Below are 15,732 nucleotides of genomic sequence, written 5' to 3' on the forward strand. Positions count from 1 at the left end.
TCTTGTTCAGAAATCTCTACCCCAAATTTGCATCACCCTGGGCATCTTCGCCTTGTCGGCCTCAGGACATAGGTAGGAGGATCTATTTATGTTTAGAATCTTTTAAAAAACGTTTTCTAAGAATCGGTTAATAAGAATGTTTTTTTGTTATACAGACTTCCATGTTCCGTCTGAATATTTAACGAACATTCACATTAGGGATAAGGTGAGTGTGAGTGTAGCATACTGTTCTTAGTGTGGATTTATCTCCTTTCCTGGTACCATTTTCAGGCCAGACAGCATGGTAGTCTAGTAGCAGTCTTTGGGATATGCTTTTGTATGCTCATTCAGTTATGTATAACAATTCTGGTTTGTTGTTAACAATACTAATGTTTTGGGACTTGCTTTTAAAACCAAACAGTCTTAGGACTGATATTTTCTGCAGTTATTAATTGTAACCATAGTAACCATAGTTGATGACAATAAACTGACTTGGGAAGTTTGTTCCTTATTCTCTTGACTCTCGTTTTATGCTTAAGGAAGCTTTTACTTCTTTACAAACTTACCCAGATAAACCACAAACCCTTCTGAAGTTAGCCTCTTCACACTGTCTGTGCCCCACCAGAACAGTAGTCCTGAGGCTACAGTTGCCTAAGTGTTCCAGAATCTTAGTACAGTGTGAGAAATGCTGGAGAATGTCCTACATCCACATCTGCCTCCAGAACATAGTAGGGGAGACTGCATTGGGGTGAAGCAGAGAAGCCAAACGACCAGGTGGATCCTTTGTTTTGGGGTGCGTGAGGTTAGCGTGAGGTTTTGAGCTGCGGCACTTATGAAGTTTATAGTTTTGTAGGCTGTTTCTACCTTGTAGGGAAATGTGAGAACGCTACCCTTTAGCCGTCCCTTCACACAGAATAGAGTACCGTCTTTATGGTTTTTGTACTTACCATCTGTTACTGCTGGAAATCTCAGAATGGTTTGCGAATCACTGCGTATAGATTCAGCATTTACAGGTCTGTGTAGCTGGCACTCCATGGGATACTTATAAATATTCTCATTCTTTTGAGTTAGGATTAGGGTTCATTAAGTAACTTTATTCATTTAGATGAAGAAATGCTAGAAAACTGACTCCCTGGCAGCATAATTACGAAATGACAGTTGTCTGCACTAAGTAAAGATTTCTGTTTATCCTTCCGATTTTTATTTTAGTAGCAACAATTAAATTTTACATTTGGTTTACAGTTTATAACAATCTTTTTGTCTTTCATAGCTGGCTGCAATCAAGCTTGGCCGATACGGAGAAGACCTCCTCTTCTATCTCTATTACATGAACGGAGGAGATGTGTTACAACTCCTAGCTGCAGTAGAGCTGTATGTGCAGCATAGCTTACCACTCTCTCTCCTAGCGTATCTTGGATGTTCTGAAGGTGTATGAAATGATGATGGTTACAACTTTTTGTTTTCATTGAAAATTCTCCTCCCTGCCATATTGAAGTTGTTGGCAGGGATGTTGTTCAGTGGTGGAGTGCTTGCCTAGCACCCTCAGACTTTAGTCATTCCCTGGACCACCAGGGGAACAACAGAATTATAAAGGAGAGATTTGGGATTATTTTTATATTTAGTAAAATGAATTTTGTTTACATTGAAAGCGGATTACAGCTGTATAATCACTGTAACCTAAAAAGAATTTTAGACTTAATGCCAACTCTATGAAGTGACACACTTAGTGAATTGAAGTTTTTGAATGAGTTTGGTTGTGATTCTTGAAGAACCACAGATGTTTATGATGAATAGACACAGAATCTTGTTATTTAATATGTGTCATTTGATTATTAAATAGACAAGACCCTGCATGCCTGTGCCTCTATGCTGATACTGAATTGTCAGGTTTAAAATTTCTCAGTTGAGAGAATTTACTTTTTGCTTTTTTCACTATTTTCCTCTCATTTTTGTAAATTAGGATTAACACCTATTCCTTTTAATCTAGTCATAAATAAATGTATCAAATCACTCATATATCTGTATTTGACTTTTGTGTCATGTCATCTGTGTTTGTGAGCTACCAAACTGTTTGTAGGAAAGCATGTATTTACATGGAAGTCCATCATCAGGGATGTCGCTACCCAGCTTCTAAGCGCTATAGATCATCACTTGGGTTCTGATGATATCCTCTTAGAGATTTTGACAGTTTATGATTTAAAGTTAAAAATTAAACTTTACGAAATGGCTATTCTATTGTCATCACGACTGTAAAGTTTTGTGAAGTTAAGTAATCTATTCAAATTGGCTTTTTACTTAATAACTTACGTACTAGTGCAAGTCACCAGGCTGTTATTTTAGTGTGCTTCAATTTCAATTTCTGTCATTTATTCAGTATATTTTATCTTTCTTTGGTCTGCCCAAGTTTTATTATATCACTCATAACTTTTAAATTATTTTGTCTACATAAAGTTTATTCAACTTAATTAAATTATTTGTACTAAAGAATGTGCTTTTGGAGCAAAAGAAGTTATCTTACTGTAGTTGAGTAACTATACTTAATAGTAGAGCCAGATAAAGATGCTTCCATATGTATATACCTTAGATAACTTTTCTGAGAAAAGGTTGACCACATGTATAAATGTTTAACATGGGTCATAGGAAAAATTAACTATCTTTCTCTTTTAAAAATTGAAGTTTTAACCGTGATTGGAGATACCACAAAGAAGAACGAGTGTGGATTACCAGAGCACCAGGCATGGAGCCCACAATGAAAACCAATACATATGAGAGGGGAACATATTACTTCTTTGACTGTCTGAACTGGAGGAAAGTAGCTAAGGTATATTTTTTCCATGTGCAAAATGTATGAATATTTATAGTCATTAAAACTTCCTTTGCTTGTTAATATGTAAAAATATGTCTGTTCCAATAATGTGTCAGATGTTTGCCATGCCTTATAGAAGTCTCCAGAAACAACTCATTTCACTAATAGAAAATTTATTAAATTTGGTAAGAGATTTTTATGATTTGGAGTAAGACTTGTTAACATTTGAAATATTTTTATGACTGCCACATTATTTACAATCCCTGTCACATATTTTCATTTTATTGTTATACTTTACACCTGTGTGGCATTTGATCTAAAAGCAGTTTGTTAAAGGTTCTGCACACTTTTCAGGGAAGGTGGCAGGGTGTTTTATTTGCAGATCATCTAATGCAGGAGAATTGCGAACACTCACCATTGGTTGTTCCTATGAATGAACACTGGGGGTAATAGCCTGTAAGGAAAGGTTTATTTTGTTCTATTTTGATTTTATAACTTTGCTTTACAAAGTCATCTTGTCAAAGAAAATTTCCCCTTTTGCATTTTGTAAATTTCTGTGCGAGTAGATATTTAATGCTGGTGTGAGGTAGCTGGTGTTTTACTCAGTCAGCTTAATGGTAAATATAACCCACACTTAGTTTCAGAGAACTCCCAACTCTATGTCTTTGAATATACTTTCTGTCAGTGATTCTTAGTGCTACAAAAGCTAAACAGAAGAATAGTATTTCTGACAAATTAGTTCTTTGGACAATATTTTAGTTGTTGCTTTGGGGTGATTTTTTTCAATGTAATAAATTGATAGAATGTTTTACATTTTAAGATAGTTTGAAGTGTTATCAGATATAAACCATAGAAAAGTTTGGACTTTTATAATTTTTTATAACACGTAAAGAAATTTAAAAATGTGAATCCAATAGAAAATACAGAAGAGACGAAAAATTATTATAGTTTTTGTTTTTCGGTGCCTCAGTGCTAAATATGATTAATGCTTAGTCCTTAGATTATGTCGGTCATTTCAACAGCTATAGTTAATGAAAGTATTGTCTTAGTTTCAAAGACTATGTTCTTTACTTACCATTTTAGTTAAATAGAGGTATTTAAATTAGTACATTTTAAAATAGGAGTGTTTTTTTCTCCTTAAACAGTATAACAGAAATACAGAATTTAACTTCCATTTCTGCTTTGACCTTGTTTTTTTTTTTTTTTTTTTCAAAATGGATGTCATGAAGATTGAATGAAATTCTATGCTTACACATCCATACCCTGCATACAGGGTTTCCTTTTGGCATATGGTGGATGTATGTGTTAGTAGTTCTGATACTTTTATCATTGTTGGAGGTTACTGCTATTCTTCCAAACATGAAGATTTTCCTGTTGATTGTTTCTTGGTTAAATTGTGATTCTCCAGTTTTAGCTTGTATGAGAATTACCTGGGGAACTGGTTAAACAAATTGCAGAGCCTCCCTCCACTGTGCGCGCTCTAGTCAGACCTGTGGGTGGGGCCTAAGAATGAATACTTACTCCCAAGTTATTCCAGAGAGCATGCTGTATCTGGTCCAAGGCCATGCTATCAGAGAGACAAGGTGTTTGGAGGAGAACCGAAGCTTTTTACATTCATTTTGAAGCTTTATGCTCAATAATTTGAATTCTAAATCCACATGCAAAAATCAATGCACTTAAGCAATACATAGCGATATAATTATAGCTAAAATTTGGATTGTTTGTTAGGAAATCAAGTGAGAAAGAATAGTTTTTGAGAACTATCTTCCCTTCATAATGTGAGATATTCATAAATATTAATATGAGAGCTTTTTATTTCCTCAGAAACAATTCCCAGTTTAGGTCAGTGTTATTTTAAAGAAAATGTTTGCTATATCAAATATAAGATCATTTATGACATATACTTGTTAAGTGATTTTGCTAAGTTTTACCTGTTTCCTAACGTGGCTGAACAACTGTTTTCGCTTCTTAAGAATATTAGTGAAAGGCTGGAGAGATGGCTCAGCGGTTAAGAGCACTGACTGCTCTTCCAGAGGTCCTGAGTTCAATTCCCAGCAACCACATCGTGGCTCACAGCCATCTGTAATGAGATCTGGTGCCCTCATCTGGCCAGCAAGCATACAGACAGACAGAACACTGTATACATAATAAATAAATAAATTTAAAAAAAAAACTTAAAAAAAAGAATATTAGTGAAGTAGGAAAATAAACTCTGAGTAGTAGTTAGTATCTAAGTTATTTCCTAAGAAATCTCTCTAAATAATATGTTAGCTCCTTACATTGATACTTTTCAAAATTCTTCCATCGTGATGGGAGGCAATAAGAACTGTTGGTTCCTACCAGGTATTAATGAGCAGTTTGTGAAAATAGGTTATGGTGAAGTATAGTTTACAGTGGCTATTTCCAGATGTGCTCAGACTTTTCCATAAGATTGCTTAGTATTAAGACATTTTAGTGATTCTGTTAAGAGACTTCATAAAACTATAGAATGTTCATAAATGTGATATTGTCACATCAGCCACGGGGCTTGCAAAGTGCCAGAGTTTGCAGAATAGTAAGATAAATACCACGTAACTTCATCTTATTTGTAAGGATGTATGCATAGTGTGGTAATAATGTGGCACTCTGTCTGTAAGCACTAAACAAATGGAGTGTGCTCTGTGGACCTTCTTGGCATGGGCCTTTGAAATCTCAGCGCCCACTCCCAGTGACACACTTCCTCCAATAAGGCCACATCATTGACATGTAAAAGAAACGCTATAGATATTGAAGTTAGATGTAGTTAAAGAGCGAAGAGGTAAGAGTGACGCAAGGTTCAGCTATTTTAAGAAGAATAAAAATGTGGAAAACAGATAAAAGATTATTGCTGGAAGACAGTATTTGATCCATAGTATTTCTAGTTAGTGTGTAAATATTTTTTAAATATTAAAGTATTTATGCTTCCTATGTTCAAGCTGGTCTCTTTTTATAATATTAATAGGATATAATATTGATGAGGTTAAACTCTTTAAATACTAATAAAGCATATCTTGCCAGTATGGATGGGTAAAATGTAACTTAGAGCTTGTCATTGTCAAAATTGCAGGTAAGCTTTTTATACTAAGTATATTTAGATGTAGATGCATTTTCATTTCAAAGAATAACTAGGAAAATTGTGCTAATGTGAATGTGGGTACTCAACTTCTGTGGGCATGGGCAGCTCTGCCACTTGTCAGAGTTTAAGGGTGGTGACTGCCATTTGCTCCTTCCTGCTGGTGGGCAGATAGCCAACATTTGTGAGGACGCTTGATGTTTTCAGAGTTATTTTGGGAGTTTAATGAAATAAATTTGTTTTGAATCTTGGATGAAAAACACACAAACCCCTCATGTGTTACATTAGGAAAGACAGACCTTGCTAAATTTGGATCCTCGTCTTCAGTACAATAAAATACCAATTTACCCAAGATACATACAAAGACTACAATAAAAAATGACCTCTGTCTTTAGTTTTGGTTCATGGCAGGTTGTCAGTTATATGTGTGTTGATGTGTTTGGTGTCGAAAAGCTTGATCACTGTTACCTGAGGTCTTGTTTTAACTAAATAATGCAAATCTCATTTAATTAACAGTGAAAGCAATCATCATAGGGTCAGTTTGATACCAGACACAATAGGATAAGTTTACCAATGGTTGCTAAGGGTACCTGTTTAATCCTCAGGAGATAATGTATGTTGAGGTTTAATAACTTGAGAGAGATTTTAAAATAATTTGTGGCAGTTAGATTCAAGCTATAGAATGAGTAATTTTAGAGCCTCTCCAAAAAAAAGATTTGTTTTCTTAAGTATGCAGTTATATTTGCATCTCTAGTGAATTCTTAAATTTTAAAACTTTTGAAGCCAGGTCTTGTAACCCCAGTATTCAGGAGGCTGTGGTGGGCGTGATTGTGAGTTTGTAGCCTCCTTGGGCTATGTGGGGAGTTTCAAAGCCAGCCTAAACTGGCAAGACCTTGTCTCAAAAACAAAAGGGGGGGGGAGGGAGGGAGAGAGAGAGGGAGAGAGAGAGAAGGGCTAGCAAGATGACTCTGGGTATAGGTACTTGCCGACGGGCCAGAGACCTGAGCTGACCTACACAACGGAAGTAGAAAACCAACTTCTGCACGCGCCATCTCTGTGCACTGTGATGTGTGTTTGCCCCTTATCCACAAATAAATATTAAAAATAAAAATACCATAATATATTTGGACAGTTTGGTTAAAATCAGTAATCAGTTAGGTTTCCGATAATCATACACCAAAACTATCATCTAGCTTTAAATCGCCATTAAATTATATTTTATGACATTTATGAAATGAGAGTTCTAGAGGTATGTGTTTTTAGCTCTTTGTTTTCCTGAGATTTTAATGAGGTTAAAGAATAACTGCTTAAAAAATTATCATCAAGGTAAATTGAAAAGTGTCTCATTTTAAGCATTAACAAACTATTAGGGTTTTTGTTTTGTTTTGTACTTCATTGAAATAGGCTTTATTTAAACATCCTATAATTTTCAGTTTTTGCAAGAGAGCTATAATAATTTCCTTTTTTGTTTTAATTACAAACTTGCACAGAATTTTTATGAGTCCACATTCATAAATGAACTGCCTTTATATTCAGAAGGTCGATACTCACGTACAGTAGACAGTAGCACAGGGCACTGCTGTCCTTCAGACTGCTTTACTTAAGAGGGCAAAGATGTAGTGGGCCTGTGTCTCTGTGTTCATCTTATGTGGAATTATTATTTTTTTTTAGTGTGGAATTATTTTTTGTTCTTATACTAAATATATCTTGACCAAAAAAAATTTATATATATATGAGAGTTACTTGGCTCAGCAAGTAAAAGTTCTTGCCAAGGAGACTGATGGCCTACCTGAGTTTGGTTCTCAGAACCCTCATGTAAGTGGGAGACCTACGTCTCACAAGTTGTCCTCTGACCCTCACTCATGCGCGTGCTCTCTTTCTCTCTCTCTCTCTCTCTCTCTCTCTGTCTCTCTCTCTCTCTCTCTCTCTCAGATACACATACACAAACACACACTAAATAATGCTTTTATTATTAAAAGAGGCTTATGAAATAATTTAAATTCTCAAGTTTTGATTTTTTTTTTATAGGAGTTCCATCTGGAATATGACAAATTAGAAGAACGGCCTCACCTGCCATCCACCTTCAACTACAACCCTGCTCAGCAAGCCTTCTAAAGACTTCCCTCTCCTGGGGTATGGCTGTCTCAGCACAGTACTCGACAGATCCGCAGAACTGATGTGGCTCAGGCAACCTGGTTTTAATTCCTTGAGGATCTGGCAATTGGCTTACGTAAAGGGTCACCATTTGAGGTCCTGCCTTACCAATTATGTGCTGCCCAACAACTAAATTTGTAATTTGTTTTCTCTAGTTTGAGCAGGGTCTGAATTTTTTCGTTTATTTTCTTTTTGCCAGCAGACAGACTTGGGTCTATAAAGACAAGCAAGTACACTGACAGAAGTTACCATTTAGTTTCTTAAATGTAAAAAAGAAAACCCACAAAAGACTCGACAAATTAGACCACAAAATTTGCATTGTTCATTGTAGCACTATTGGTAATAAAATAACAAATGTTTGTGCATTTTTATGTGAAGATCCTTCTCGTATTTCATTTGGAAAGATGAGCAAGGGCTGCTTCTTTCATTTACTTCCCCTTCTGTTTCCGAAAGGCAGTTTCGCCAGGCTTAATGCAAGAATATGACTGTAGAAGAAAGAGATTGCCACGGTCTCTGGATGGTTTCCAGGGCTGTGTTGTTACTGAGCTTCATCTTTCCAGAATGAGCAAAACACTGTCCAGTCTTTGTTACGATTTTGTAATAAATGTGTACATTTTTTTTAAATTTTGGACATCACATGAATAAAGGTATGTATGTACGAATGTGTATATATTATATATATGACATCTATTTTGGAAAATGTTTGCCCTGCTGTACCTCATTTTTAGGAGGTGTGCATGGATGCAATATATGAAAATGGGACATTCTGGAACTGCTGGTCAGGGGACTTTGTCGCCCTGTGCACTAAAGGGCCAGATTTTCAGCAGCCAAGGACATCCATACCCAAGTGAATGTGATGGGACTTCAAGACGTGAACTGAGACAATTCACTCTGGCTGTTTGAACAGCAGCGTTTCATAGGAAGAGAAAAAGATCAATCTTGTATTTTCTGACCACATAAAGGCTTCTTCTCTTTGTAATAAAGTAGAAAAGCTCTCCTCACTGCAGTGTTGACTTTGATTTGAAAGTGTCAGACTTCTTCAACATGGAAAACACTGATAAAAACCTGAAGTTTCACAAATACACTGAATGGTGTGACTAAATTTAGATTTTTTTTTCAGCTATCAATAAATAGGTTAATGGATCCACAGTGGGCCCTTTTCCTTGTTGGTTTTAAATGCATCCTCTGCATTAACCATAGGTGAAAAATTGAATGGGTGGTAGCAACACTACAAGTAATATCCTGAGCACTCTTGGGACCCAACAAAACTCTGAGAAATTGGTGAGGAATCCCATGACAGAAATTTTAGACTTATTCTGTCTTTATGAAATTTACTTTGAGCTGCTTGCCTGCATAGTTCATATTTGAAGGTTACTGTTTTTTTTTATTTTCTTTTTTTTTTGACATCTAAGTGAAAATACCATGTTTAAAGTGTTTGAAGGCTGAAACTACCAGTAGAGCAAGAGAGAGTAGGAAGAAAGTTATGGGATTTAATTTTTTAGTTTTTATTTTTAACCTATTTCTTTATATGATTGAAATCTTATTGACATTGCCTAGATCATCTCTGGAAAGTAAATGCTTATGAAAATGCTAAGTTTGTGTATCAGGAATATACAGGAACATGAAATTCATCCTTCTCTAAGTATTTTTTTAGATAGCCAAAATGGATAAAATCATCAGGATTTTTAAAAAATTTCAGAATTCAAAATACCACCTCAGTAAAGATGACACTTCATATTACAACTTTACAGTGTCCAAAACTTAACAGATGCTGCACTGTGTGATGTATACCAGATTCAAATCCTTAATATCACAAGGAAGAACTCATCTTTCCATAATAATTTATAAAACTGATTTTTTTATATATATATAAAACCATCAGCAACTGGTAGACAAGAAAACACAGAGGAAAAGGATCTTCAGTGACTAAATTATCAGCCAAAGCACAATTACGTGTGACTCATTTAACAAATCAGGATAGGCCATATTGGGCTGGAGAGAAGACCGAGAGGTTCGAGGCTCTGACTGCTCTTTGAGAGATCCTGAGTTCAATTCTCAGCGACCACATAGTGACTCACAACCATCTGTAATGGGATCTGGTGTCCTTTTCTGGCATGCAGGCATACATGCAGATATATAAAAAATAATGCATATGTACAGACATACACACAATATTTGGGGACTGGAGTGGTGGCTCAGCAGCTAAGAACATTGGCCACTCTGGCTGCTCTTCCAAAGGACCTGGGTTCAATTTCCAGCACCTACAGGGCAATTCACAGCTGTCTGTAACCCCAGTTCTAGGAGATGTGGCATCCTCACACAGACATGCAGGCAAACCCCAGTGTACATATTTTTAGAAAAGTTTTTCTTTGCCGGATCCAGTTACTAAGATCCAGAGGCAAGAATTTTAAGCAGATACCAGTTTTATGGTTTCTTTTATCCAGAAGCATCAAAATTAAGGAAAGTTGCCTGTTAAACAGTATTTTGTTTTGTTTTTACAATTGATGATGTCAGATGTCGACCCAAATGCAAGTGAAAAGATTCATTTGAAATTCCATCCTACATACAAAAAAGATTACCTAAACTATGCGTTTCCTATTTCCCCCTATGTTTATTACTGTTCCTTTCGCCCTGTATAGCTATGTAGTTTGTTCTCTACTAGTGTAGCAGATGGGTACACTCTAGCACACAAACGTCGCTGAACTGTGTCTGGCTTTATGGAACAGAAGCTAGTAACTTGTAAAAGGGAGTCCTTTAACTTTTTGAATACAAGGATCTGAACTTGAGGTGCACTGTGACATGCATGATAAAACTCTGTTTTCTGGAGTTTTTTGCTGACTTTTTCCTTCAGTGTAATCTTCCTTAAGAACTGAAAGTTTACTTAACTTCATGCACTACCTTCGAAGCCAACAATTTATCCACAGGTACTTTATTAACACTTGTTGATGAATTGGTATATTTTATCATTTCAGTTTGGAAATAAAATGTACAAATCGAATCATTTGGGCTTTGAAATGATTATCCTTTGCTGTAACTAACTTCATGAAAGTCTTAAGCATTTTCACTTGGCTTTCAAGTCTCAGGGTTTTTTTTTTTCCTGTGAACCATCAAATTGATACCCTTAAATCCTATCATATACAAACGTAGATATTCCGATATATTATGCCAATTGCCTATAAAACATGAGGTTGGGGCTGGAGAGATGGCTCAGAGGTTAAGAGCACTGGCTGCTCTTCCACAGGTCCTGAGTTCAATTTCCAGCAACCACATGGTGGCTAACAAACATCTATAATGAGATCTGGTGCCCTCTTCTGGCCTTCAGGGATATACATGCAGACAGAACACTGCATAACAGATAGATAGATAGATAGATAGATAGATAGATAGATAGATAGATAGATAGATAGATAGATAGATCTTTAAAAAAAGAACATGAGGTATTTGAGCATGACCTTGGAAGACTCACTTCACATAGATTTGCATTTGTGGTATCCATTTTGCACAAAGTTGTTGAAAACATACATATGTGGAAACAGGATTGCCTACATTTTCTCAGCTATAGTTTTATAGTTTATAAAAGAAGTATCTACTAACTAGATAATCTTTAGGATTTGGGGCTCTATAACTCATTGATAGAGTGCTTGTCCTGCAATATGTGAGGGTCTGAGTTAAAATCTCTACCTTACACACTAAAATTTAAAAAAAAAATCTGTAGAGACTAAGATAAGACAGTCATTGAGATGTCTTTACTTTGAAAAAGTTAGATTTTAATGGCATGTCACCAGGTTCCTCTTGCCAATGGCATTTGACAGTGACTTGGATCATACCATGAGCAGATTTGGAAGAGGAAGCACATAAATGCATTGAGAGATAACCAAGTAGTTTTCAGTGTTGGGTTGAATCAAGGGGTCTACATTAGATCAGAGTCATGAGTTTGCAGTTTAGATGGTAAAATTTTTTTTAAAAATTGGATATGGCATGGCTAGAGAGTGGTTTGTATGTAGAGCAATATAAATGAGTATTTCTGTTGCCAACAACGCTAATGTATTCCACTGCTACAGGAAAAAGTGTGCTCAGGACATGGTAAGAATCACTGTCTTTGAAAGTCATACATCTGAAATGTTAGTACGGTTAAATGATTTTTTGATACTGCATTGCCCTTCCTGCCCATACTGCACAACCCTTCCTGCCGTCTGGCTGCCAGATGTCTTGCTGATTTTACATACGTGATTGTTTTCTGTTTAAAGACTAGTATCATGGAATAGGTTTTAGCGTCTCCCATTTTACAGAAGTCTTCAGATGTCACTGCAAAGGCAGTAAGAACACAGCATGAGAAAAGGCTTAGAAACATTTCCCTTCAAGATCAAACTCCAGGGTTGCCAATGAGCAGTGATTTCATGTGTGTGGCAAAAGAGCTAAACAAGGACCAAATAAATTAAAGGTATCGTCAGTCTAATACTAAGGAGCTGGAGCCACTGCATTTTTGTTTTGTGGAGGTTGGTCTTGAGCATGGGGCCTCAGTAAGGCTAGATGAATGTCTTGTGCCCCTGAGCAATAATTCGGAGCTTAAGACTGCTTACTCCTTAAGGCATAGGTTTGTCTTCATAGTACACAGTGAAAGAGGGACTGGTTGGACAGTGTTCTGTGCATAAGATAAGGAACTGGACAGAGTGCTGCTCTCCTGTGGTTGGCTGAAAAGGTGTTAGAAGGAACTGGGATAGCTAGTGTTTTTCTGAAAATGTGCCAGAAATCACTGCCACATCAAAAGTCTCAGATGAAGACAGCCAACTAGAAAGTACATCCCATTTTAAAAACATTACAAACATACAGAAAGGATATGTTTTAGATCTGTTAAAACACGGATCTTGAATAAAGCCAGAGAAAAGGGGGAGTTGTGGCAGCTCTCTTCAAATACAGGAACTTCAAAAGAAGATTAAGTCTCAGACTCAAAGTTGAATGAGGGGGCTATCATTACACTGCTCCACAGTGCTCACTGGCTGATGAAGATATAAAGTATTCAAAGTGATCAAGAAGAAACTGGGTGGTTGGCCCTTGACAGGACTGCCAGTGTTTGTACTAAAAGGGTGCTCTTAACAACTTCAGGCCTTATCTCAGCAATTGGAGGTGTCAGTACCCTTGATAAAAAATTTGGGACTGAAGTTATGTCAGTTGAAAAGTACAACCTTAAGGAATTTGCTGTTCTCTAAAAATTTCAGTATGGGGTACTTAAACTGCGGGAGGCGGGGAGTTAAGTCTCATTGCAAGATGCAAATTTAACTAAATTTGCTATTTTTTCTTTTCCTCCCTTTAGTTGACAGGGGCAGGCATGTGAAACAATGAAGGGTCACAAATATTAGCAGTGTTCGTCAGGCCATATTAATTCATTTTAGTTATGTATCCGAGGGAAAGAGGAGCCAGTGCTTGCTGTTTTGAAGTAAATACTTAGGAGGAACTGGCAATACATGGAGGAACTTGGGTAATACATGGCATTCATGTTCACATTCTTGTCTTCTACCATAGTAGTCATGTGAGTTAGACTGAGCGATATTTCTATTATTTAAAAAGAATTAATCATTCAGTTTGATGTATAACTGTCTTTGGATTGAGGTTACAATAGGAATAACCAGTGTAGCAATGGGATTCCGAGCCAATAGACCTGAGAACCACCTGGAGATTTTCGTGTCCATGAGAGGAATCGGGAAGCAGCTGCAGATCACATCTGAAGTCACTGCCATTTGTACACTTTATGCTTTGTATAATGTCTTAATACTAACTAGACTAAGGTGGCGGTGTGATGTAAGTGGGCTTTCTGTCTATGTGTTATTTTCATTGGTTAATAAAGAGACTGCCTTGGCCCTTTGATAGGACAGAAAATTAGGTAGGCGGAGTGAACAGAACAGAATGCGGGGAAGAGGGCAATGAGGCAGACGCCATGGAGCCAGCCACCAGGTCAGACATGCTGAATCTTTTCTGGTAAACCACCACCTCGTGGTGCTACACAAATTATTAGAAATGGGTTAATCAAGATGTGAAAGTTAGTCAGTAACTAACTCTCTAGAGATAATGGGCCAGGCAGTGTTTAAATGAATACAATTTGTGTGTTATTATTTCCGGGGCTAAGCTAGCCGTGCAGGAGCCAGGCGGGATGAAAAGCAGGCCTGCCCGCAGCTCCTCACTACAGTGGTGAGCTGTCACTAAGTGAACATTAGAATAAGTCTTATGTGCCAGAAGTGTAGGGTTCCCCCGCCCCCGTGACACCCAGAATCCTCACTGAGATATCATCTTTACAATACTATTCATCAGCAGAACAGGAAACAAGCCAACTAGTTTTCAAGTGTACAACAGCACATCTGCTTACCTCCACTGTGTCTGGAGAATATTTTTTTGCTTAATTTTAGTTTTATGCAGAAAAACGGCTAGAAGTAATTGCATACATTATCAGTATATTCATTAATTGCAAATTGAAAATCCAGTCATCCAGATTTGGCACTTTCTTTATGCTGTATGCTTTTAAGAACTTGGTATCCATGGACCATGAAATAACTTCTATGTATATATCATAAAACTTTCTGCCAATCATACAAATTGTAACTGTAAAATTTTCACAACTTCCTCTTTATTGCAAATCCAAATTCCTGCTTAAATAGTATACAAACACTGGCTGACACATCTCATATGTCTCTACTGCAAATCAATTTTTCGTTCATTCTTCATTTCCATGGCCTGGTAGGCACCTACCATACTACAGCTGCGCTCTGCTAGCTTGCTAGTAAGCAAGAATCCGCGTTAACTCTTTCAAGCAGCATAAGACTCCAGCTGAGGAAGACAGTTTTTAATTTTCAGGTTTATGTGTATAAATGTCTCATCCACATGGATGTATGTGTAAGTGACCTTAGAATCCAGAAGAGAGGGTTGGATTGTGAGTGATTGTGAGTCATCATGGGTGTTGGGAACCAAACCTAGGTCCTCGGCAAGTGTTCTTTACCACTTAGCCAACTCTCCAACCCTAGGAGATGGTCTCTTAATTTGCATAAACATCTCATGAAATGTTTTGGTCATTTGCATTGTCTTTGACCTACGGGATCTCTTGGTCGCATAATATTGTCCTTAATTTATAATAAAGGACATTTTCTTCCAGGAAAATTGGTTTCTGCTGCATACTAGAGATAATTTTGACAGTACTTGAGGTCTTCAAACATCTGGGGAGAAATGCCACAGATTTCAAGAGTGATATAATTTCCACAAGTGGATTGATATTTTAAGACCTTGGCCTCTTGGTACTCATTTATAATAGAAAAACTTAGATGAAACCTTCAAAATTATATACTTCAATAAGAAAATATTATAGAAGGGAATGACATAAATAGTTCCATCTTCTTGTGTATAAAAATAAAGATTTAGGGCAGCCACAATGTTTCAAAGCTACCTTTAAATCTGTTACATGCTGAACATTTATTTTAAGATGTAGTCTTAATTATCATATGTAGCAGTGCATTCATTTGGTCTGCCTTTGAGTTGTTAAATATTTCCTCCTCCTAAGGGAAACATCATTTGAATGTTTTAATGTCTTTGAATAATTAATATTCTTTAAGTATGCTATTACATAAAACATACCTTTATGCAAATGTCATTTATGTTACTGTGCTCAAAAATTATTTCTACATTTACATTATATAAAGCTTTGGGTTATTCTTGGTTCATT

At 36.5% G+C, this 15,732-nt stretch overlaps 1 protein-coding gene across 8 annotated transcripts in view; it reads left to right on the top strand.

The window, feature by feature from the left end:
• Cnot2 (CCR4-NOT transcription complex subunit 2) overlaps positions 1–9,031 on the top strand; it is a 93,455-nt gene extending 84,424 nt beyond the window's left edge. For all 8 annotated transcript variants that reach the window (XM_048418560.3, XM_085683343.2, XM_048418562.3 and 5 more), the window contains 5 exons: positions 11–72; positions 156–205; positions 1,250–1,350; positions 2,656–2,800; positions 7,905–9,031. In XM_048418560.3, the coding sequence (XP_048274517.1) occupies positions 11–72; positions 156–205; positions 1,250–1,350; positions 2,656–2,800; positions 7,905–7,991 (445 nt within the window). In that variant the 3' untranslated portion in view covers positions 7,992–9,031. The remainder of the gene's footprint in view (positions 1–10; positions 73–155; positions 206–1,249; positions 1,351–2,655; positions 2,801–7,904) is intronic.
• The last annotated feature ends 6,701 nt before the right edge of the window (positions 9,032–15,732 follow it).

This window comes from Myodes glareolus, chromosome 26 (genome assembly GCF_982192425.1).
Source record: "Myodes glareolus chromosome 26, mMyoGla1.1, whole genome shotgun sequence".
Classification (NCBI taxonomy): domain Eukaryota; kingdom Metazoa; phylum Chordata; class Mammalia; order Rodentia; family Cricetidae; genus Myodes; species Myodes glareolus.